General features: G+C 32.1%; 1 protein-coding gene across 13 annotated transcripts; it reads right to left on the reverse strand.

Annotated features, from left to right (window-relative positions):
• Positions 1–860: 860 nt before the first annotated feature.
• LOC127724570 (uncharacterized) lies at positions 861–25894 on the reverse strand. 13 transcript variants are annotated; one of them, XM_052231559.1, is made up of 8 exons: positions 23704–25894; positions 20926–21000; positions 18417–18491; positions 15908–15982; positions 13399–13473; positions 10891–10965; positions 9986–10054; positions 861–4916 (listed from the first exon to the last, which is right to left on the reverse strand). In XM_052231559.1, the coding sequence occupies exons 1-8, from the start codon at positions 23768–23770 to the stop codon at positions 4357–4359; spliced, it is 1071 nt and encodes a 356-aa protein (XP_052087519.1). In that variant the 5' UTR covers positions 23771–25894; the 3' UTR covers positions 861–4356. The 13 variants fall into 13 exon arrangements, with proteins under 13 accessions (XP_052087519.1, XP_052087523.1, XP_052087521.1 ...); XM_052231563.1 differs by lacking the exon at positions 20926–21000; XM_052231561.1 differs by lacking the exon at positions 18417–18491.
• Between the last annotated feature and the right edge of the window lie 1179 nt (positions 25895–27073).

Consider the following 27073-nt stretch of genomic DNA (forward strand, 5'->3'; position numbering starts at 1 on the left):
GTATTTTTAAAATGAGAGTGTTTGAATTTCCAGGAACCAAGCAAATGTAGAGCAAATTTCTAACTCAATAATTACATTGTTTATGTATAAATATACACTTGTATCAGAGATTGGCTATTTTGTAAAGTTTAAAAACGATATGCATATTGAATCAAATAACTCGAATAACTCGAAATGATCATTTAAACTACAAATGATAAATTGCAACAAGAATTGTGTTCATTTACAACACAGATAGAACCTGCACAATATGATCAGCGAAGAATCAGTGTACTAAATTTCCACAGGAACCGTTTACCCGTTCGGAGCACCTGAGTTCTACCCTGGTTGATGATGGAGTTCGTTTGGTTCAGTTCTTAAGTCTCTTATGTAATGTTTTGAAAACGTCTGCTTTCTTTTTTTCATTTTTCGTTGTTTTGTCCATGGCGTTTTCAGTTTGTTCTTCGACATGAGTTTTGAAAGTCCCCTTAAATCTTTTTTTTATTCCAAAGAATATTGATACAAACTGACCTTATACAATAACAAGGTCAATACAACCACTTCACATTATCATCATAGAAAATCTTACAATGGACTTTGTTTGGGACAGACACTTTTGAATAAAGCAGGTAAGTTGACTCATATTTTAAAATGAGTTTATACTGAAGCTGACAACTGCCTAAAGTATCCCAATAAATGACTAGGTTGTTACTTTTCATTTCACTTGCTTCATTACATTGTTTTGAATTCAACACCACCCAATAAAGTTTCACAATGGGTACACAAAACATGCATGTCATTCACAGTAAATATTGTCCAACACAGTCAGCATGTTTTCCATTGACGAGAGCAGCAGTCAGGGTAAAATAATTCATAACGAATATCAGTAAGCACAATTTATTATAATTACAAACAAAATCGATCCAAATTTATAATTTTTATTTTTTTTTTGAGAGAGAGTTTTTTTTTTTTTTTTTTAGTAGTCAGACTTTTACAATCCCTATACATCAACACCTGACTATGGTGTTAAGGGGTTTGGTATATAAAACAAAAAAAATGAATAATTGATTTATAATTACAAAGAGTAAATAAATGTACAAAGTAGACATATTAAAAAAAAAATATACAGCAGTTGCTTTTTATATGCAAATTTATCAAAAATCTCACCATACAGGTGTAATACCACCAACTAATAGTACTTCACATCCGGTTGTTTACGAAAAAGCGTCGAAAAAAATATTCCCCTGAATTTGACAGCTGTATGAAATTAATCCTACATTTCATTGCAGTAAAAAATTTCTGAGTCCTAAACATATATCTTGTTTGGTTCAGAGCACCACTCTTTTTTTATTCGGTGTTTATATAAAATATTTTGGAATATTGAGGTTACATGGTTACTAAAGCTTGTAAACAGGAAATAAAGAGGTGGACATTTGATTGGTTTACTTCAAGTGATGGTTATCATCTTCTATGCGATAAAATGTTATGTGAAATGTTGTCTGTAGTACTGGACAGGATAAAACTTTACTCATACCGAGTAGTTCTTTATTTGAAACAAAGATAAATTCTGCTCAATTTTTTGAAAATTGCAAATATAACAAAGACTAATAGGGGGAAATAATGGTGGTATTACACCTAGATATGATGTAAGTACACAATGTATCAATCGAAAATTGAACACAAATACAGAACAATATACAAATACACATACATCCTATTGTAATACTTTCTAAATGCATTTTACAACACCATATAGAAGAAGTCATTAACGGTAATGACAGGACTCCAAAGAAAATAGAGCATTTTCATTGACAAACAAGGTTAGTATACACTCTAGACATAAAGAATACATATCTGTGAAAAGCAACTAACAGCATTCCGTTTTACAAAATTGAATGTTCTGTAAAACATGAAAAACTAACCCCACATGTCTGCTATTATGATAACAAAGGAAGAATAATAACGCTTGCCACTAATACAGCAATAGCTGTTGATCCTCATTGATATATGATTTCTTGTTGACTTCAAGGTTGGTTCGTGTTTCTTAATCTTAAGTTTTCTGTGTGGTGGACTGATGTGTAAGCAAACTCAAATCAGGGTAACAAACTAAAAACGGGGAAAACACATCAACTATAAGAGGAAAACAATGGAACAACAGAAACACTGAACCACAAAAAAGCAAATGCTAACATCCAAAGAAACGAGCTGTCTGATAACAACTGCCATATTCCTGACTTGCTACAGGACAATCTAAGAAAAAAATGATTGGTTTAAACTCGGTTTTATGGCTAGCCAAACCTCCCGCTTATATGGCAATGTTAAAAAAACGTTAACACGTGAAGTTGTCATATCGCAAATTTTAGAACTAGTATTTAATTGCAGCTTTGCTATCGTCAATTAACAGAAATGCTGAATTATATTTATAAACGCATTACATGCTATTTTGCCTTATCATTTATACTATTAAACAGAACAGACAAATTCAATATGTGATAAGCTTCCATACAATACATATCTGACCATGATTACATAAATAAACACTAGATTGTTTATATACAGCTGTATACAATTATTTATAAACCGACAAAAATTCAAATTGACATTCTGATAGATATAAGTAGATGTGATATGAGTGCCAATGAGAAAACTCTCCATCAAAGTCACAATTTGTAAAAGTAAACCATTATAGGTCAAAGTACGGTCTTCAACACTGAGCATTGGCTCACACCGAACAGCAAGCTATAAGGAGCCCAAACAATGACTAGTGTTAAACCATTCAAACGGATAAACCAACGGTCTAATCTATATAAAAAACGAATAACGAGAAACCACATCAACAAACAACAACTACTGAACATCAGGTTTCTGACTTAGGACAGGTGCAAACAAATGCAGCAGGTTTAAACGTTTTAACAGGTACCAACCTTTACCCTTATCTGGAACAAAAGTGTAACATCACAACATAGAAAGACACTATAAAATATCAATTGAAATGGCTTAACTCAATCAAAAGACATATAAACACAATTGAACATACACAACGAATAAATTTGATCTATGACACAATCTAAATACAAAATCAATAAAATAAGGGGTTAGATGTTAAACAATTTCAGAAAAAAAACCTTAACCTTGAACAAAATGCCGCCAAATAGAATAATGTCGACAGGTAAATGAAAATAATTTTGTTGAAAGGTATACAGTATAAATGGAGAATGGAAATATTTTTTTACAAAATTCATAGTATGAGAACAAAAGTGAACATTTATAGTCATAGCAAACACTTATCAAAGCTGGTATATATCAAAAATAGAGATACGAGATATAAACTAAATTAGTAAACATTAAATAACAAAAAAGCATTACAAATTGTATCAACAGGCCATAATTGACATAACAAATGGGTAGGAGAATATTGAATGACATGAAGTGCATTTTTATGTTTTGATCTTTTTACGTTCTACTTTATGTGGCCAGTTTCAATTTCTGTTTCAAGATTTTGAATACTAGATTAACACAATATAAATTATGATATGCATCAGAAGCTAGTTACTTGATTTAACTTCATGAAAAATGATCAAAGCCGAAAAAAGGTGACAGTCAAGGGATTATATGTGGTTTAAGAATACAGTTATTTCGTAGTGCATTTCTTTTAGACAAAAAACGAAAATTGAAAAAATCGCACCTGCTCTATCCTAAAAAGATTTTTTTACAGTGTAGTCTACTACTTTAGGGACACATTATATCCACATTATAGAACAGTCTATCGGCTCTAACTCAAAATATAAACAATTCTTTGTTAAGGGGGTCTGCAAATCAGTTTGACAGCTTCAGACATACTAATTTTTGACCTTTTCAAACTGGACCAAATCACATTTTTACCTAAAAATCGATGCCCCAATCTTTTTAGACAAGTAAGATCACCCCCTACTTACTTTTTTTTGCATAAAATATAAAGAAATAAATTTGAAAGGTATGTGAAAAAAATTAGCAAGTTATAAACTGTCCACACTAGGGACTCTATTAGTAGACAACGAAAATCAAAGGACGATAACTGTGTTCCCGAACCAAATGTACCTGATCACTTTTAGAGCTCTATGATGAGAAAGGACCTAAAATTAATATCTACATCCATCTTAGGACAACTTTGCTTGGTGGAGTTTGAACCATATTTTCTTAATTATTCCGAAATTTATCAAAAGAGAATGGCATACAATACAGCATGAAAGTACCTAAGCATTGACTTATGAGGCGAAGGTACGCGGGGGACTAATAGTCTCCACTAGTTGTACTGACCAGTTGATATCAAAAGTGAAAATATCACTGTTTATACTATTTACTACTGTCTTTTGTTCTTTGGTCGTTTTTTGTTTGTTTTTAAATTGGTTCATCCTTTATTTCTAGCGACTGTTCACTGATGCATCTGGCATATAGATGGGATTCCTCCCGCCTATTAGATTCCAAAGATTCATATAAATTTGTATAGGTCCTATTCTCCTCTAATGGATTACTGTCTTCATCAGGCTCCTCATAAATGTTTTCAGGCTGCTGCGGTGCAGGCAGCAATGCCTGATACGGATTTAGATATCCATCGCTTATAAACCTAATCCCAATTGATGAATCGCTTGAGGTAGTATCGTCATCAGAAAGAGGACGTTGTTCGGATGGTGATGCGACGAAATCTGACATTTCAAGTTCGTTAATTTCTGTGTATTCGTGATCACCTCCTCTTTCCGTTGAAATGTTTCGGTTCATTTCAACATTACGGTTTTCCAGAGCTGCACGGTTATCTATATTTCGACCAATTTCTACATTCCGGGTTATGTTTGCTTTTTTACATCTCCTATGTACACAAAAGCAAACGACACTGGAACCGAGAATGAGAAAAAAGCCAGATCCAATCGAAATAAAAATTATAACTTCTGTATTTATTATACCTACAAAGGAATAAAAAAAAAATGTTTTTAAACAATTGATTGTAAACTATATTTTACTTTGCTATGTTTGATTTAATATTTACAGCGGAAAAGGTTTTGAATCATCCGATTAAGGGCCATGTTCACTATCCAATGAATCGTTAACTGAATTACAGTATGCTTACTATTGATTACTAAAACATTGATTATTATTCAGCATAATATATATATATATATATGAATATAGTCTAGCAAGTCTATTCTTATCATTCAATTTTCAGACATTACTGTTAACATTCCTCAGATTAGCAAAGCAGTAATGTTCTAATGTTTACACAATTTTTCACAAAAATAATTACTGGGAAACAAGATATAATCACGTTAAGGTAGATGTGTTTTTGAACTAAAACGAGATAGAAATTCTGTAAATTTGCAAAACATGCAGTTTACATCACGCTATGTTAAAAAAAAAATAAATCACAGATTTTATCACGTATTTGTTTTCAAACTACTTGTTGTGCAAAATTGGCAGATTTTAGAAAAACAATTTTTGTGAATAAAAAGAAAACCGAATAAGGAAATGCTTAAGTGAAAAAAAAAAACAATATTAAATATCCTTTATGAATAAAGGAAAAAAATGGGACACTGAAAAAAACATTAAATTAAATATACCTCCTGTTTATAGAATTAACCTATCTTGATTATAAAATTTTGTATGTCTAAATAAAAAAAGATATATGAAAAAACCAGGTCAAAATGATAACATAATTCACACAGTTGTTTTCATACAGATAATCTGTTTTACTAATAAATTATATCCATGCATTGCAAGCCGTATTTATATTTATTCAATTTCAAAATATCTTGTACAAATAATACGACATATTGAAGAGAATAAAGGTTATCTTGTTTTCTTCATTTGATAGTTTAATTAATTTAAAGTTAATTAGATGTCTTATCTACAATATAAAAAATCCTATCTACTTTATAAGATTTCTGGTTAACTAAAAATTGTATCTTGTATCATTAAGAAGAAATTCATATATATTTGAAGAAATATTTTAAACACATACTTCATAAGATATCTTGTATAGTTTAAAAGATATCTTAACAAGTTTATAATGCATCTTATATTTACTTTATTAGATATATAATCAACCTTATTTGATATATGATCAACTTTATAAGATATCGTATTAACTTTATCAGATATCTTTTAAGTTATACAACGTATTAGTTATGGTTGATTTTTCTCGTATGTATTAATCAGATAATAAGATATCTCATATAGTTTATAAGATATTTCATTTGATATTTGAGATAGTTAATTTAGTTAATAAGGTATTTCTTAAAGTTAATGAGATATCACTTTTGATTAATAATAAGGCGAAAGATAAAAAGGGACTTTCAAACGCATAGGTCGAAAATAATGTGAAAACGCCAAGGCAAAAGACAGAAACAACCAAAAGATAAACAACAGTATACCAAACACAACATGGAAAACTAAAGACTGAGCAACACGAACCCACCAAAAATGGGGGTGATCGCAGGTGCAATGAAAGCGTAAGAAGATCCTGCTATGTCACCCGTCGAGGTGTTCATGTTAGTACAAATCCACTATAATTTATTTTCTTTATAAGATGTCATATGTAGGTTCAAAAATATCTTATTTGACATATATAAAAAAAGTAAAATGAAAAATACCGAACTCCAAGGAAAATTAAAAACGAAAGACCCTTATCAAATGGCAAAATCAAAAGCTTAAACACATCAAACAAATGGAAAACAACTGACATATTCCTGACTTGATACATGTATTTCCTTAAGTAGAAAATGGTGGATTTAACCTGGTTTTATAGCTAGCTAAACCTCTCATTTGTATGACAGTCGCATAAAACGTCTCATGAATTATATTAGATATTTTATTAATTTCAAACTACATTAAATATTTAATAAATATTTCAAAATATACTGTATACTTTACAAGATATATAATTTGATATATCATGTTATCTTATTTTATCTATACGATACATTATCTGCGCCTGTCCAAAATTATGAGCCTCTGGCCTTTGTTATGTTTTTTTTAATTTGAGTTCATTTATATGTTTTGGAGTTTAATGTGACCTCCGTTTTCATTGTACTAGTACACTTTTTTGTAAAGGGGCCAGCTGAAGCCCGCCTCCGGGAAGCCATATTTTCTCGCTGCGTTGAAGACCCATTGGTTGCCTTCGGCTGATTCCTGTTCTTTGGTCGGGTTGTTGTCTCTTTGACACATTCCCCATTTCAATTCTCAATTTTATCTTCTTTAGTTTATAAGATACCTTATTTAGTGAATATATATATATATATATATATATATATATATAAACAAGTCTAAATTGAAAACAACGTTCAAACCTATGATTGCGTTGGATAAAAACCGCATTTTTTATACGTGTGCACGAAAACAAATTTCTTGGTAGAGGGGGTCCAAATACAGCACAAACAACATTTTCCAAAAGACCAAATGAGTGAAAAAGTATATTTTAACAAAACGCATTTGACTAGCAGGTCGAACAACTGATGTTCTTAAACCCTGCTGACTGCCATTGCCAAATAAACGGATCACAAGATGTAACAAAATAGATCTTATTATTAATTTACCAAACAGAAAACAATAAACTTGCGGAAAAGATGGTATACCGCAAACACGAGGTGCAAAAATTTGTACACCATATCCGGATTTCGACAATTAATGTCTCTTCAGTAATGTTAGGAATCGAAACGGTATTTGGAAGGCCATATAATTTACCTCAATTTAGGATAGACTCTTGAATTTTGAAAGAGTCAAAATAGGATGAACGGATCATATAAACCCGAAGGCAAATATAATACAAGCCCAAACGAAAAAATATAAACAAGTCTAAATTGAAAACAACGTTCAAACCTATGATTGCGTTGGATAAAAACCGCAATTTTTATACGTGTGCATGCAAAACAAATTTCTTGGTAGAGGGGGTCCAAATACAGCACAAACAACATTTTCCAAAAGACCAAATGATATATATATATATATAAATATATATTTGTTTAAAATGAAAAAAAATATATAATTTCATTATAACAGTTGATAAGATTTAAAAATTAATAAATAAGATATCATAGCACTTGAATAACATCTAATTGATTAATAAGAGTATTTAGTAATGGTTTTAATAGATATTATATTTGATTTAAAATATACCTCAATGTGTTAAATATCTTATTCATTTAATTTAGCTATCTTATTTAATACAATATTTGATTAACTTTATAAGATATCTGATGAACTTTATAAGATATCTGATTAACGTTATAAGATATCTGATTATTTTTTTTTAGATATCTGATTAACGTTATAATATATCTGATTAACTTTATAAGATATCTGATTAACGTTATACGATATCTGATAAACTTTATAAGATATCTGATTAACTTTATAAGATATCTGATTAACTTTAAAAGACATCTGATTAGTTTTATAAGATATCTGATTAACTTGGTTATATATCTGATTGACTTGATTAGATATCTGATTACCTTTATTAACTTTATAAGATATCTGATTAACTTCATAAGATATCTGATCAACTTGGTTAGATATCTGATTAACTTGGTTAGATATCTGATTAACTTTATAAGATATATGATTAACTTATTTATACATCTGATTAAATTCATTAGATATTTGATTAGCTGTAAAATATTTTATTAACTGAACAGATGTATAAGATATCTTGAAAATAGAATACATATTAAAACGGCCTGCCATATTCCGGTCTCAAATTTGTATATATCATTGCAGATTCAAACGTATCCATTTCTGTTATTTAACAATTCAAGATAAAGGAGGGAAATGTTAATTTGCACAGGCATATTTATTCTGAAATTGTTTTTATAAGTTGAATTAATTCTACTCTTCAGATAGCCGATTTTTAACTCCGTAGTCTATCATTTTTTGACAGGTTACCTACCCTTTGTTAATACATTGTGATACTTGTTCAACTAAGAGAAACTTAAAGAAATAAAAGCAGGCTTACAATCAGTCCAATTTTGGGGAAAAGTGAACTTTTTGCAAAGATTTGGAATGCATAGAAAATCTAAAACAGTAAATTATTTCCCCAAATAGCACCGACCGTAATCTTGCTCTTACTTGACCTAGTATTAGAATTTCCTACCACATTGTAGGTAACCTGTTTAAAAAAAATATATACTCCGTCAAACGTCGGTTATATGTACATAGACTATTCCCTCTCATGCCAGAACAGTAGTTTTCAATAATTTGATATCTTGATTCAATTTCCTGCCCTGAACTTTGCTCTATAGACATGATGGAAGCACATAAATACATGTAAATCAGCTTATATATAAGTAGAAATATAATTAGAAAACTCTCCTCAAAAGACTAAAGACATGCAAATACATGTTCATGATTGACCATATTATCTTTTTTTTTTAAGTTCATTTTGATTGACAACTGGATTTGTAAAGTATAACCGAAAACTACATACTGACAAATCATTTGATATTCAAGTTATGAAATGTTTCATTTTCTTGACAGGCTACATGCGCTTGACACCAGTAAAGTATAGCCGAAAACTACATACTGACAAATCATTTGATATTCAAGTTATGAAATGTTTCATTTTCTTGACAGGCTACATGCGCTTGACACCAGTAAAGTATATCCGAAAACTACATACTGACAAATCATTTGATATTCAAGCTATGAAATGTTTCATTTTCTTGACAGGCTACATGCGCTTGACACCAGTAAAGTATAGCCGAAAACTACATGTTGGAACAAGTCATTTGATTTTCAATTCATTAAATGTTTCATTTTCTTTACAGACTTGAGTTTAGAGTCCATTCGCTTGTCACTAGTCAGCAAAATGGTATTTTCCCCAGTTGTTCAAATAGACACAATTACATTTTAAGTTGTTTTTTTCTCCAGAATAAGTCTGTATATATTGACTATATTTTTTATAAACGTTTAATTTTAGTATCTTTAATGATGTGTTTTCTTTTTTATGAGTATATAATATTCAAACGAAGTCTGAACTTACCTGTAGTGCTATCAGTTGTACTTGCTGGATTATCTGTTGAAGCAAAAGATGGAAATGCTTCTGTTGTTTCTAAATATGACGACAAAATGTGAAAAAAGAAGGCATTTAAACAAGTAACAATCCATCAATCCATCAATCGTTCAATAAAATGACTAAGAACATTGGGGAAAATAATTCTTAAACAAACAAACAACAGCTTGAAGAAGAAATGAAATTGTTGACAATTGTTTTCACAGGAAAAATCAATGTGTTAACTATACCAGCAACAAACCATGTTTCAATGATTGCACAGGTAATGCTCCCATGCCATGTCGTAACTTGTTATTAGTAAAAAATAATGATTGAGAAAAAAAGGTAAAATTGTGATAGGACAAACAGATACATATTTACAAAGAAGTTGGCCAGAATTTGAATACAGAAAATTAGAGATACATTTACTAACGAATATAAGTAAATTCATAAAGAATTAAAATCAAATTTTAGTATAAAACACCTAATTGACGACGTATTTTCGTATATATAAATAAACAAATCGCAAACACAGTCAATAGGTCTCAAACTACGTGTTACTGTATTGAACATATGTTTGTTAGGTTGACCTCTCTTTCTGTAAAGTATAACAACTAATAACAGGATAATTCATATCCAGAGAAAGATATGTTTAACTTGTCAAATTCAACACAGGTATCAGTGTTGTATGAATGTGCGTATCCTGAGAAAGGAATATTACAATGTTGTTCAAAGCAAGAACAATGAACTATGTTTCCCCCTGAAATAAAATCAATATATATGGACATTTCTGTTAATTGACGTTTAATGTTAGAATATTTCGTATTGTGAATACAATTTTTTATCCCTAAAAATACAATGTTTATCCTCATTATCAAAAAGAAATTTGGTCTTACCTGTACTAGTTATAATAAGGCTTGTTTGCTGCTGGGGAAGAGTTGATGTTTCTTCTCTATGTTCTGTTGTTATTTCTGATTAACACAATGTTTCAAACAGAAAAAAAAAATCATTTAAAATGTTTAAGTCTACACTGAAGTTTCGTATTTGTTTCAATAAATGGATTTTAATCCAAAATGCAATACACAAATCGAAAGAACAGTCCATGTGATGTAAGAACGAGACAAATACATGATTAATACTTGGTATATTCAAAGATCGAACGCCATGCGTACAAATGCACTGTCATTAAACTTTCAAGACCGTCATAATAATGATAATTATTAGGACTAGTATTGTGAAAATAATTTGTTAATTTGTGGATCTCTTTCCATATAATTGTATGAATTTCAAGATTACCTGTGATAATATATAAGTCACTTTTTGTGGCGTTTATCAATTAATGTGACGCGCAGTTTGTGGTTTCCTGTGCTGTCGTTAATGTATGGGAGATGTCCGTTGTTATTCTACGGTTTACATGTTGTAATGTACTATTATATTATTCATTTATGTATTTCTCTGTGCTAAGTGTTCTTGCGTTTGTGTGTACTGTATTTCTGTCACGGAGTGTTGTCGTTTTGGCGATAGTTTTTGACATTGCCATATGAGGGGAATGTTTGGCTAGCCATAAAACCAGGTTCAACCCACCATTTTTTCTTAAAATGTCCTGTACCAAGTCAGTAATATGACAGTTGTTATCTAAATATGCCGTTTCTATGTATCTTGGCGTTTCTTTTTGTTGCAGTTCAGCGTTTCTGTTGTTCTTTTGTTTTTCTCTTATAGTTGATGTGTTTCCCTCGGTTTTAGTTTGTAACCTGGGTTTGTTTTCTCTTAATCGATTTTTAACTTTTGAACAGCGGTATACTACTGTTGCCTTTATTCATTAAAGTTAAAATACATGTTTTATGTGACATGTACAAGTTGTCAAGCGTTCAAAGATAAGATTCAAATGTTATAACAAATGGAAATAATGAATGTGGCAGTTTTCAGATCTTTGAAATTAAGTAAAATTGAGAATGGAAATGGGGAAATTTGTCAAAGAGACAACAACCCGACCATAGAGCAGACAACAGCCGAAGGCCACCAATGGGTCTTCAATGCAGCGAGAAACTCCCGCACCCGGAGGCGTCCTTCAGCTAGCCCCTAAACAAATATGTATACTAGTTCAGTGATAATGGACGTCATACTAAACTCCAAATTATACACAAGAAACTAAAATTAAAAATGATACAAGACTAGCAATGGCCAGAGGTTCCTGACTCGGGACAGGCGCAAAAAATGCGGCGGGATAAAACATGTTTTTTGAAATCTCAACCCTCCCCCTATACCGCTAGCCAATGTAGAAAAAACAAACGTACAACAGTACGCACAGTAAAACTCAGTTTAAGAGAAGTCCGAGTCCGATGTCAGAATATGAAACAAAAGAAAATAAACAAAATGACAATAATACATAAATAACAACAGACTACTAGCAGTTAGGGACATGCCAGCTCCAGACCTCAATTAAACTGATTGAAAGATTATGTCTTCATCATATGAATATCAGGCACAATCCCTCCTGTTAGGGGTTTAGTATTATACCGTCATAAAATATATGAGAAGTACATAACCCGTGTCATGCCAACAACTGGTTTTAGAATAAATATGTTTAATTCCGATGCAAAGACCATATAAGTGAATCAATATTAAAGCCAAAATATGCAATTTTTAATGACCTGACAACAGTATCGTAACTATATCCCTTCTTAATAAGTCTTATTAAAGGTTTTGTTAGCTTTTGAGGTGAATACTGACATTTTTGTGCTTTGTAAAGAATATTACCATAAAGATTGGATGTGAAATACCCGAACGTATAAGATGTCTGCATGTTGAGTTATATTTACGAATGATATCCTTATACCGATGATAAAATTTAGTAAATGTTTTGACTAGTTTATGATATCGAAAACCCTGGTGTAATAATTTTTCAATAATACATAAATTTTTCTCGCTAAAATCTAATACGTTGTTACATACACGAGCGAATCGTACAAGTTGAGATATATAAACACCATAAGATGGTGACAAGGGAATTTCGTATATATAAGTAAACAAATCGCAAACACAGTCAATAGGTCTCAAACTACGTGTTACTGTATTGAACATATGTTTGTTAGGTTGACCTCTCTTTCTGTAAAGTATAACAACTAATAACAGGATAATTCATATCCAGAGAAAGATATGTTTAACTTGTCAAATTCAACACAGGTATCAGTGTTGTATGAATGTGCGTATCCTGAGAAAGGAATATTACAATGTTGTTCAAAGCAAGAACAATGAACTATGTTTCCCCCTGAAATAAAATCAATATATATGGACATTTCTGTTAATTGACGTTTAATGTTAGAATATTTCGTATTGTGAATACAATTTTTTATCCCTAAAAATACAATGTTTATCCTCATTATCAAAAAGAAATTTGGTCTTACCTGTACTAGTTATAATAAGGCTTGTTTGCTGCTGGGGAAGAGTTGATGTTTCTTCTCTATGTTCTGTTGTTATTTCTGATTAACACAATGTTTCAAACAGAAAAAAAAAAATCATTTAAAATGTTTAAGTCTACACTGAAGTTTCGTATTTGTTTCAATAAATGGATTTTAATCCAAAATGCAATACACAAATCGAAAGAACAGTCCATGTGATGTAAGAACGAGACAAATACATGATTAATACTTGGTATATTCAAAGATCGAACGCCATGCGTACAAATGCACTGTCATTAAACTTTCAAGACCGTCATAATAATGATAATTATTAGGACTAGTATTGTGAAAATAATTTGTTAATTTGTGGATCTCTTTCCATATAATTGTATGAATTTCAAGATTACCTGTGATAATATATAAGTCACTTTTTGTGGCGTTTATCAATTAATGTGACGCGCAGTTTGTGGTTTCCTGTGCTGTCGTTAATGTATGGGAGATGTCCGTTGTTATTCTACGGTTTACATGTTGTAATGTACTATTATATTATTCATTTATGTATTTCTCTGTGCTAAGTGTTCTTGCGTTTGTGTGTACTGTATTTCTGTCACGGAGTGTTGTCGTTTTGGCGATAGTTTTTGACATTGCCATATGAGGGGAATGTTTGGCTAGCCATAAAACCAGGTTCAACCCACCATTTTTTCTTAAAATGTCCTGTACCAAGTCAGTAATATGACAGTTGTTATCTAAATATGCCGTTTCTATGTATCTTGGCGTTTCTTTTTGTTGCAGTTCAGCGTTTCTGTTGTTCTTTTGTTTTTCTCTTATAGTTGATGTGTTTCCCTCGGTTTTAGTTTGTAACCTGGGTTTGTTTTCTCTTAATCGATTTTTAACTTTTGAACAGCGGTATACTACTGTTGCCTTTATTCATTAAAGTTAAAATACATGTTTTATGTGACATGTACAAGTTGTCAAGCGTTCAAAGATAAGATTCAAATGTTATAACAAATGGAAATAATGAATGTGGCAGTTTTCAGATCTTTGAAATTAAGTAAAATTGAGAATGGAAATGGGGAAATTTGTCAAAGAGACAACAACCCGACCATAGAGCAGACAACAGCCGAAGGCCACCAATGGGTCTTCAATGCAGCGAGAAACTCCCGCACCCGGAGGCGTCCTTCAGCTAGCCCCTAAACAAATATGTATACTAGTTCAGTGATAATGGACGTCATACTAAACTCCAAATTATACACAAGAAACTAAAATTAAAAATGATACAAGACTAGCAATGGCCAGAGGTTCCTGACTCGGGACAGGCGCAAAAAATGCGGCGGGATAAAACATGTTTTTTGAAATCTCAACCCTCCCCCTATACCGCTAGCCAATGTAGAAAAAACAAACGTACAACAGTACGCACAGTAAAACTCAGTTTAAGAGAAGTCCGAGTCCGATGTCAGAATATGAAACAAAAGAAAATAAACAAAATGACAATAATACATAAATAACAACAGACTACTAGCAGTTAGGGACATGCCAGCTCCAGACCTCAATTAAACTGATTGAAAGATTATGTCTTCATCATATGAATATCAGGCACAATCCCTCCTGTTAGGGGTTTAGTATTATACCGTCATAAAATATATGAGAAGTACATAACCCGTGTCATGCCAACAACTGGTTTTAGAATAAATATGTTTAATTCCGATGCAAAGACCATATAAGTGAATCAATATTAAAGCCAAAATATGCAATTTTTAATGACCTGACAACAGTATCGTAACTATATCCCTTCTTAATAAGTCTTATTAAAGGTTTTGTTAGCTTTTGAGGTGAATACTGACATTTTTGTGCTTTGTAAAGAATATTACCATAAAGATTGGATGTGAAATACCCGAACGTATAAGATGTCTGCATGTTGAGTTATATTTACGAATGATATCCTTATACCGATGATAAAATTTAGTAAATGTTTTGACTAGTTTATGATATCGAAAACCCTGGTGTAATAATTTTTCAATAATACATAAATTTTTCTCGCTAAAATCTAATACGTTGTTACATACACGAGCGAATCGTACAAGTTGAGATATATAAACACCATAAGATGGTGACAAGGGAATTTCGTATATATAAGTAAACAAATCGCAAACACAGTCAATAGGTCTCAAACTACGTGTTACTGTATTGAACATATGTTTGTTAGGTTGACCTCTCTTTCTGTAAAGTATAACAACTAATAACAGGATAATTCATATCCAGAGAAAGATATGTTTAACTTGTCAAATTCAACACAGGTATCAGTGTTGTATGAATGTGCGTATCCTGAGAAAGGAATATTACAATGTTGTTCAAAGCAAGAACAATGAACTATGTTTCCCCCTGAAATAAAATCAATATATATGGACATTTCTGTTAATTGACGTTTAATGTTAGAATATTTCGTATTGTGAATACAATTTTTTATCCCTAAAAATACAATGTTTATCCTCATTATCAAAAAGAAATTTGGTCTTACCTGTACTAGTTATAATAAGGCTTGTTTGCTGCTGGGGAAGAGTTGATGTTTCTTCTCTATGTTCTGTTGTTATTTCTGATTAACACAATGTTTCAAACAGAAAAAAAAAAATCATTTAAAATGTTTAAGTCTACACTGAAGTTTCGTATTTGTTTCAATAAATGGATTTTAATCCAAAATGCAATACACAAATCGAAAGAACAGTCCATGTGATGTAAGAACGAGACAAATACATGATTAATACTTGGTATATTCAAAGATCGAACGCCATGCGTACAAATGCACTGTCATTAAACTTTCAAGACCGTCATAATAATGATAATTATTAGGACTAGTATTGTGAAAATAATTTGTTAATTTGTGGATCTCTTTCCATATAATTGTATGAATTTCAAGATTACCTGTGATAATATATAAGTCACTTTTTGTGGCGTTTATCAATTAATGTGACGCGCAGTTTGTGGTTTCCTGTGCTGTCGTTAATGTATGGGAGATGTCCGTTGTTATTCTACGGTTTACATGTTGTAATGTACTATTATATTATTCATTTATGTATTTCTCTGTGCTAAGTGTTCTTGCGTTTGTGTGTACTGTATTTCTGTCACGGAGTGTTGTCGTTTTGGCGATAGTTTTTGACATTGCCATATGAGGGGAATGTTTGGCTAGCCATAAAACCAGGTTCAACCCACCATTTTTTCTTAAAATGTCCTGTACCAAGTCAGTAATATGACAGTTGTTATCTAAATATGCCGTTTCTATGTATCTTGGCGTTTCTTTTTGTTGCAGTTCAGCGTTTCTGTTGTTCTTTTGTTTTTCTCTTATAGTTGATGTGTTTCCCTCGGTTTTAGTTTGTAACCTGGGTTTGTTTTCTCTTAATCGATTTTTAACTTTTGAACAGCGGTATACTACTGTTGCCTTTATTCATTAAAGTTAAAATACATGTTTTATGTGACATGTACAAGTTGTCAAGCGTTCAAAGATAAGATTCAAATGTTATAACAAATGGAAATAATGAATGTGGCAGTTTTCAGATCTTTGAAATTAAGTAAAATTGAGAATGGAAATGGGGAAATTTGTCAAAGAGACAACAACCCGACCATAGAGCAGACAACAGCCGAAGGCCACCAATGGGTCTTCAATGCAGCGAGAAACTCCCGCACCCGGAGGCGTCCTTCAGCTAGCCCCTAAACAAATATGTATACTAGTTCAGTGATAATGGACGTCATACTAAACTCCAAATTATACACAAGAAACTAAAATTAAAAATGATACAAGACTAGCAATGGCCAGAGGTTCCTGACTCGGGACAGGCGCAAAAAATGCGGCGGGATAAAACATGTTTTTTGAAATCTCAACCCTCCCCCTATACCGCTAGCCAATGTAGAAAAAACAAACGTACAACAGTACGCACAGTAAAACTCAGTTTAAGAGAAGTCCGAGTCCGATGTCAGAATATGAAACAAAAGAAAATAAACAAAATGACAATAATACATAAATAACAACAGACTACTAGCAGTTAGGGACATGCCAGCTCCAGACCTCAATTAAACTGATTGAAAGATTATGTCTTCATCATATGAATATCAGGCACAATCCCTCCTGTTAGGGGTTTAGTATTATACCGTCATAAAATATATGAGAAGTACATAACCCGTGTCATGCCAACAACTGGTTTTAGAATAAATATGTTTAATTCCGATGCAAAGACCATATAAGTGAATCAATATTAAAGCCAAAATATGCAATTTTTAATGACCTGACAACAGTATCGTAACTATATCCCTTCTTAATAAGTCTTATTAAAGGTTTTGTTAGCTTTTGAGGTGAATACTGACATTTTTGTGCTTTGTAAAGAATATTACCATAAAGATTGGATGTGAAATACCCGAACGTATAAGATGTCTGCATGTTGAGTTATATTTACGAATGATATCCTTATACCGATGATAAAATTTAGTAAATGTTTTGACTAGTTTATGATATCGAAAACCCTGGTGTAATAATTTTTCAATAATACATAAATTTTTCTCGCTAAAATCTAATACGTTGTTACATACACGAGCGAATCGTACAAGTTGAGATATATAAACACCATAAGATGGTGACAAGGGAATTTCGTATATATAAGTAAACAAATCGCAAACACAGTCAATAGGTCTCAAACTACGTGTTACTGTATTGAACATATGTTTGTTAGGTTGACCTCTCTTTCTGTAAAGTATAACAACTAATAACAGGATAATTCATATCCAGAGAAAGATATGTTTAACTTGTCAAATTCAACACAGGTATCAGTGTTGTATGAATGTGCGTATCCTGAGAAAGGAATATTACAATGTTGTTCAAAGCAAGAACAATGAACTATGTTTCCCCCTGAAATAAAATCAATATATATGGACATTTCTGTTAATTGACGTTTAATGTTAGAATATTTCGTATTGTGAATACAATTTTTTATCCCTAAAAATACAATGTTTATCCTCATTATCAAAAAGAAATTTGGTCTTACCTGTACTAGTTATAATAAGGCTTGTTTGCTGCTGGGGAAGAGTTGATGTTTCTTCTCTATGTTCTGTTGTTATTTCTGATTAACACAATGTTTCAAACAGAAAAAAAAAAATCATTTAAAATGTTTAAGTCTACACTGAAGTTTCGTATTTGTTTCAATAAATGGATTTTAATCCAAAATGCAATACACAAATCGAAAGAACAGTCCATGTGATGTAAGAACGAGACAAATACATGATTAATACTTGGTATATTCAAAGATCGAACGCCATGCGTACAAATGCACTGTCATTAAACTTTCAAGACCGTCATAATAATGATAATTATTAGGACTAGTATTGTGAAAATAATTTGTTAATTTGTGGATCTCTTTCCATATAATTGTATGAATTTCAAGATTACCTGTGATAATATATAAGTCACTTTTTGTGGCGTTTATCAATTAATGTGACGCGCAGTTTGTGGTTTCCTGTGCTGTCGTTAATGTATGGGAGATGTCCGTTGTTATTCTACGGTTTACATGTTGTAATGTACTATTATATTATTCATTTATGTATTTCTCTGTGCTAAGTGTTCTTGCGTTTGTGTGTACTGTATTTCTGTCACGGAGTGTTGTCGTTTTGGCGATAGTTTTTGACATTGCCATATGAGGGGAATGTTTGGCTAGCCATAAAACCAGGTTCAACCCACCATTTTTTCTTAAAATGTCCTGTACCAAGTCAGTAATATGACAGTTGTTATCTAAATATGCCGTTTCTATGTATCTTGGCGTTTCTTTTTGTTGCAGTTCAGCGTTTCTGTTGTTCTTTTGTTTTTCTCTTATAGTTGATGTGTTTCCCTCGGTTTTAGTTTGTAACCTGGGTTTGTTTTCTCTTAATCGATTTTTAACTTTTGAACAGCGGTATACTACTGTTGCCTTTATTCATTAAAGTTAAAATACATGTTTTATGTGACATGTACAAGTTGTCAAGCGTTCAAAGATAAGATTCAAATGTTATAACAAATGGAAATAATGAATGTGGCAGTTTTCAGATCTTTGAAATTAAGTAAAATTGAGAATGGAAATGGGGAAATTTGTCAAAGAGACAACAACCCGACCATAGAGCAGACAACAGCCGAAGGCCACCAATGGGTCTTCAATGCAGCGAGAAACTCCCGCACCCGGAGGCGTCCTTCAGCTAGCCCCTAAACAAATATGTATACTAGTTCAGTGATAATGGACGTCATACTAAACTCCAAATTATACACAAGAAACTAAAATTAAAAATGATACAAGACTAGCAATGGCCAGAGGTTCCTGACTCGGGACAGGCGCAAAAAATGCGGCGGGATAAAACATGTTTTTTGAAATCTCAACCCTCCCCCTATACCGCTAGCCAATGTAGAAAAAACAAACGTACAACAGTACGCACAGTAAAACTCAGTTTAAGAGAAGTCCGAGTCCGATGTCAGAATATGAAACAAAAGAAAATAAACAAAATGACAATAATACATAAATAACAACAGACTACTAGCAGTTAGGGACATGCCAGCTCCAGACCTCAATTAAACTGATTGAAAGATTATGTCTTCATCATATGAATATCAGGCACAATCCCTCCTGTTAGGGGTTTAGTATTATACCGTCATAAAATATATGAGAAGTACATAACCCGTGTCATGCCAACAACTGGTTTTAGAATAAATATGTTTAATTCCGATGCAAAGACCATATAAGTGAATCAATATTAAAGCCAAAATATGCAATTTTTAATGACCTGACAACAGTATCGTAACTATATCCCTTCTTAATAAGTCTTATTAAAGGTTTTGTTAGCTTTTGAGGTGAATACTGACATTTTTGTGCTTTGTAAAGAATATTACCATAAAGATTGGATGTGAAATACCCGAACGTATAAGATGTCTGCATGTTGAGTTATATTTACGAATGATATCCTTATACCGATGATAAAATTTAGTAAATGTTTTGACTAGTTTATGATATCGAAAACCCTGGTGTAATAATTTTTCAATAATACATAAATTTTTCTCGCTAAAATCTAATACGTTGTTACATACACGAGCGAATCGTACAAGTTGAGATATATAAACACCATAAGATGGTGACAAGGGAATTTCGTATATATAAGTAAACAAATCGCAAACACAGTCAATAGGTCTCAAACTACGTGTTACTGTATTGAACATATGTTTGTTAGGTTGACCTCTCTTTCTGTAAAGTATAACAACTAATAACAGGATAATTCATATCCAGAGAAAGATATGTTTAACTTGTCAAATTCAACACAGGTATCAGTGTTGTATGAATGTGCGTATCCTGAGAAAGGAATATTACAATGTTGTTCAAAGCAAGAACAATGAACTATGTTTCCCCCTGAAATAAAATCAATATATATGGACATTTCTGTTAATTGACGTTTAATGTTAGAATATTTCGTATTGTGAATACAATTTTTTATCCCTAAAAATACAATGTTTATCCTCATTATCAAAAAGAAATTTGGTCTTACCTGTACTAGTTATAATAAGGCTTGTTTGCTGCTGGGGAAGAGTTGATGTTTCTTCTCTATGTTCTGTTGTTATTTCTGATTAACACAATGTTTCAAACAGAAAAAAAAAAATCATTTAAAATGTTTAAGTCTACACTGAAGTTTCGTATTTGTTTCAATAAATGGATTTTAATCCAAAATGCAATACACAAATCGAAAGAACAGTCCATGTGATGTAAGAACGAGACAAATACATGATTAATACTTGGTATATTCAAAGATCGAACGCCATGCGTACAAATGCACTGTCATTAAACTTTCAAGACCGTCATAATAATGATAATTATTAGGACTAGTATTGTGAAAATAATTTGTTAATTTGTGGATCTCTTTCCATATAATTGTATGAATTTCAAGATTACCTGTGATAATATATAAGTCACTTTTTGTGGCGTTTATCAATTAATGTGACGCGCAGTTTGTGGTTTCCTGTGCTGTCGTTAATGTATGGGAGATGTCCGTTGTTATTCTACGGTTTACATGTTGTAATGTACTATTATATTATTCATTTATGTATTTCTCTGTGCTAAGTGTTCTTGCGTTTGTGTGTACTGTATTTCTGTCACGGAGTGTTGTCGTTTTGGCGATAGTTTTTGACATTGCCATATGAGGGGAATGTTTGGCTAGCCATAAAACCAGGTTCAACCCACCATTTTTTCTTAAAATGTCCTGTACCAAGTCAGTAATATGACAGTTGTTATCTAAATATGCCGTTTCTATGTATCTTGGCGTTTCTTTTTGTTGCAGTTCAGCGTTTCTGTTGTTCTTTTGTTTTTCTCTTATAGTTGATGTGTTTCCCTCGGTTTTAGTTTGTAACCTGGGTTTGTTTTCTCTTAATCGATTTTTAACTTTTGAACAGCGGTATACTACTGTTGCCTTTATTCATTAAAGTTAAAATACATGTTTTATGTGACATGTACAAGTTGTCAAGCGTTCAAAGATAAGATTCAAATGTTATAACAAATGGAAATAATGAATGTGGCAGTTTTCAGATCTTTGAAATTAAGTAAAATTGAGAATGGAAATGGGGAAATTTGTCAAAGAGACAACAACCCGACCATAGAGCAGACAACAGCCGAAGGCCACCAATGGGTCTTCAATGCAGCGAGAAACTCCCGCACCCGGAGGCGTCCTTCAGCTAGCCCCTAAACAAATATGTATACTAGTTCAGTGATAATGGACGTCATACTAAACTCCAAATTATACACAAGAAACTAAAATTAAAAATGATACAAGACTAGCAATGGCCAGAGGTTCCTGACTCGGGACAGGCGCAAAAAATGCGGCGGGATAAAACATGTTTTTTGAGATCTCAACCCTCCCCCTATACCGCTAGCCAATGTAGAAAAAACAAACGTACAACAGTACGCACAGTAAAACTCAGTTTAAGAGAAGTCCGAGTCCGATGTCAGAATATGAAACAAAAGAAAATAAACAAAATGACAATAATACATAAATAACAACAGACTACTAGCAGTTAGGGACATGCCAGCTCCAGACCTCAATTAAACTGATTGAAAGATTATGTCTTCATCATATGAATATCAGGCACAATCCCTCCTGTTAGGGGTTTAGTATTATACCGTCATAAAATATATGAGAAGTACATAACCCGTGTCATGCCAACAACTGGTTTTAGAATAAATATGTTTAATTCCGATGCAAAGACCATATAAGTGAATCAATATTAAAGCCAAAATATGCAATTTTTAATGACCTGACAACAGTATCGTAACTATATCCCTTCTTAATAAGTCTTATTAAAGGTTTTGTTAGCTTTTGAGGTGAATACTGACATTTTTGTGCTTTGTAAAGAATATTACCATAAAGATTGGATGTGAAATACCCGAACGTATAAGATGTCTGCATGTTGAGTTATATTTACGAATGATATCCTTATACCGATGATAAAATTTAGTAAATGTTTTGACTAGTTTATGATATCGAAAACCCTGGTGTAATAATTTTTCAATAATACATAAATTTTTCTCGCTAAAATCTAATACGTTGTTACATACACGAGCGAATCGTACAAGTTGAGATATATAAACACCATAAGATGGTGACAAGGGAACGTCACCATCTAAAAATGGATAATTAACGATAGGAAATGAAAAATCATCTCTTTTATCATAAATTTTTGTATTTAGCTTCCCGTTAATGATATAGATATCAAGATCAAGGAAAGGACAGTGGTCATTTTTAGTAATAGCTTTATTTAAAGTAAGTTCAACAGGATAAATTTCTTTAGTATATATACTGAAGTCGTCATTATTGAGAGCCAATATATCATCCAAATATCTAAAAGTCTTGTTAAATTTTTGTATGAGATGTTGCTTCGATGGGTCTTTGTAAAGTAAACTTCTTTTAACTGATGAAACGTTTTCTAGACTGAAAATAACTAATAAATAATGTTCAGTGACGAAAATATTATAAGACACATCTACAACTGTAATCATCACTCATTATATTATACAAAATCTTTTTTTTATTAATTTCTAAGTTTTGTTCCCATGTTGAACCCCCCCCCCCCCCCCCAAATAAAAGAGAAAACAAACATAAGAGAGAGAGGATACCAAGGGGACAATAAAACATCACGTGTAATACAAACAGAAAACACTAGGGTGTATAGTTCTAGTCTATTGTTGCCCCTAACAGGATAGAGAGGATACCAAGGAGACAATCTAACATCACGTCTAAAAAATTAAAAGAAAACTAGTATAGTTCTAAATATACTACCTTTGCAGTTGGTGAAGTCATGATCAATTAATTGTTTGTTGTCACACGATGCACCGGAAACATACATATTTCTTTTATTTCGCAGAAATTCCTGGAACTTTTTTAATTCACATTTGGAACAGTCCAGTGGATTATTGTCTAAGTACCTGTTGATACCAACAATCCAACAAAACAAATTTAATTTTAGTTGATTTGAAGCAAAATACAAAACTTAAATCATCTAAAGCCATATAAACAGAATACACAATGTCGGTTTCAATTATTGATTGACTGTTATATCGGTATTTTGTGTAGTTTGTCCTTTTGATATTGATTGGTCCTTGTTCTAAATTCCTTCTGATGTGTTACATTGTAATTAATTGTAATCGTCTTTGAATAATCTGTTGATGACTGACTCTTAGATCGGTTTGTTGAATCTTTTATCTTGTGTTAGTTGTTTTGTGCGTCGTTAAAATCTGATAAGTCAGTCCTTTTTGAAATGATGTACAGCTTGTTCTTCTTTTATGTTGTTACAAAATTGTTCAAGGTGAGGAGAGAATGTTTAATTCCGCCACTGTAAACATGTAGTATTCAACGATATATACTTGAAATAAAGTGGTTGTCGTTGGTGAGTTGAAACATTTTTTATTGTTGAGAAGAACAAAAAATCAGAGAAAAGTGTTCAATTAAGTCTAATTTGCCCAACGTCTGCCATGTGTTCTTGTCTGTCATATCTGATTTTTTTATTTGTGTAGTACTAAGGCGGTCGTTGGTTATCCAATTTTTCAATTTTTGAACATTTTGTTGTTTTGGGCCTTTTAAAGCTTACAATATGGTTCAGGTTTTTTTTTTAAATTGTTGAAAGTGGTACTGTAGCCTGATTTTATTTATCTTTCGTTTTCGGTCTATAGATAGTTTTGCCATTGGTAATCATACACCACATCTCCCTGTCTTTGTATTGAATATAACGGAGTTATTTTAATATTAAATAGACTTGATATCATTTAAACTGATAATGAAATTTCAATCATAAACCAATTTGCAAATAGTATACTTTTAAAAGAGGGACGAAAGATACCAGAGGGACAGTCAAACTCATAGATCGAAAACAAACTGACAACACCATGGCCAAAAATAAAAAGACAAACAGACAAATAATAGTACAGATGACACAACATAGAAAACTAAAGACTTAGCAACACGAACCCCACCAACAACTGGGGGTGATCTCAGGTGCTCCGGAATGGTAAGCAGATCCTGCTCCACATGTGGCACCCGTAGTGTTGCTTATGTAATTACAAATCCGGTAAATAGTCTAATTCAGTAAGTCACATTCGTGAAAAGGGAAGAGTATTGTAGTGACGACATAAGGAACATATCCGATATCATCTGTGAAACGATTATTCCATAACGGTCAACCAACTCGTGATGGCGTCCGTAAAATTTACGAAGAGATGATTTCAACTTCACCATTTGGAACTCTTGGTTTAATAAAGGCAACAGTAATATACCGCTGTTCGAAACTCATAAATCGATAGAGTTAAAAACAAATCCGGGTTACAAACTAAAACTGAGGGAAACGCATCAAATATAAGAGGAGAACAACGACACAACAAAAACACAACATTAAAATGTAAAACACACAGAAACGAACTATAATATAACAATGGCCATTTTCCTGACTTGGTATAGGACATTTTAAGAAAAAAATGGTGGGTTGAACCTGGTTTTGTGGCATGCCAAACCTCCCACTTTTATGGCAACGTCAAACACAACACCAAAACGACAACATCACATGACAGGACCACAATACAAATAAATGGGAGAACATATAGGACAAAGAAACACACGAATAATAGCTAGCAGAAGGTACTAGGCTTAAAATTCAATACGCCAGACGTGCGTCTCGTCCACACAAGACCAACCAGTGAGCAGCAAACCTCTATCAAGGAAATCATGATAGGAAATACAAGCCCGGGAATATCGTATCAATTGGGAGATACATAATCCGTATGTAGGCGCTGCTGGAATGTTGCTACATAGAAATGGAAAGTTCACAATTGGGAAGCTGAAATCATCTCTTTTGTCGTAAAGTTTTGTTTTCAACCGACCCTCATTGTCAATTTCTAGATGTAAGTCAAGATATGAGGGCGACTTAACTGTATCTGTAGTATCCTTTATCTGTAGGTCGATGGGATAGATTCGTGCAACATAGTCACCAAATTATGTATTATTTAGTGAGAGAACATCATCTATATAGCGGAACGTAAAACTAAAGGATATTGCTAACTTCTTATCTTTCTTCCTTAGAAGTTCCTGTATGAAGTCAGCCTCATAATAATAAAGAAACAAGTCGGCAAGAAGAGGTGCACAATTGGTTCCCATTAAAATTCTGACAGTCTGTTGTTAGTAATTTATACTAATAAATATGTTAGTAATTTATACTAACATATTTGATCTGCATTTGGGAATAGTTTCGGCTTTCTATTGTACATACAATATTAAAATATTATTGAAAAACAGTAAGAGCTCTATCCCGATTAGCTAAATTATCTGAAAGTCTCAAATTATAAAAAAATTATCAGACTGATGACTGAAGATAATACATAGAAACAAGTACAGAACTATGCATTCTGAATATATTGAAATGAATACATTTTTCGAAGGGCAATAAAACGTGTGTTTCCTTTTTGCAATGACAAAAACTGTTAATTATAGCGCAAGTCAGAAAAGTGTGCGTCAATATTTTTGAAGTTATTATACGCAAAAGAGCAGTTAGATTAATACACACAACACCTTAAAATGACTATTCATGAAAATCTTATAACAAATAGAATATGTATGAAGTTAAGTATTATACTAAAATTCATTATGTTCTGGAATGCACTAATTGTTGATATACGAGGTCACTTGCACATATTCAATTCAAAAAGTTAAATGGTTCAGTCATTTATCTAATGTGCAAGTTAAAGAATGGCTTCATTTTGTCAATCGTTTGCCCATCAACAGCCATAAGGTTGTTGACATTTATCCATTTTCAGGTTGCACGTCTGTAAATATAGGCAATGCAATTTCCCATAGGAACTCCCTTTGCGGCTAAAACTGTGCCACCTTTACTATGAAGCTTCGTAAAAAAATATATCCTAGAATGGAAAGTTGGTATGCACTACTATTTCATTCAAAGGTCAAAACATAGGGCTGTGCGGCATATTGTTAACATCTCCATTCACTTTGGATCTTCCGCAGAATTCAATTTTCGCCGCTACCATGTGTTTTTATACTGGTAACATTTCCAAGTTATGTCTCTATGAGATGAAACATAGAGATTATATCTGAGAACCAGTACGTAAACAAAACAAAATATCTATGAATATATAATATTATATATCCC

This window comes from Mytilus californianus, unplaced genomic scaffold (genome assembly GCF_021869535.1).
Source record: "Mytilus californianus isolate M0D057914Y unplaced genomic scaffold, xbMytCali1.0.p SCAF_14, whole genome shotgun sequence".
Taxonomy (NCBI): Eukaryota; Metazoa; Mollusca; class Bivalvia; order Mytilida; family Mytilidae; genus Mytilus; species Mytilus californianus.

Bases quoted from the DNA above. Each gene is read 5' to 3' on its own strand.
- LOC127724570 (XM_052231559.1), bottom strand. From the start codon at position 23,770: ATGTATGTTTCCGGTGCATCGTGTGACAACAAACAATTAATTGATCAT. The intron at 21,001-23,703 runs GTAGTATATTTA...TGTGTTAATCAG, and splicing joins TGACTTCACCAACTGCAAAG to AAATAACAACAGAACATAGA. The intron at 10,055-10,890 runs GTAAGACCAAAT...CGTCATATTTAG, and splicing joins CCTTATTATAACTAGTACAG to AAACAACAGAAGCATTTCCA.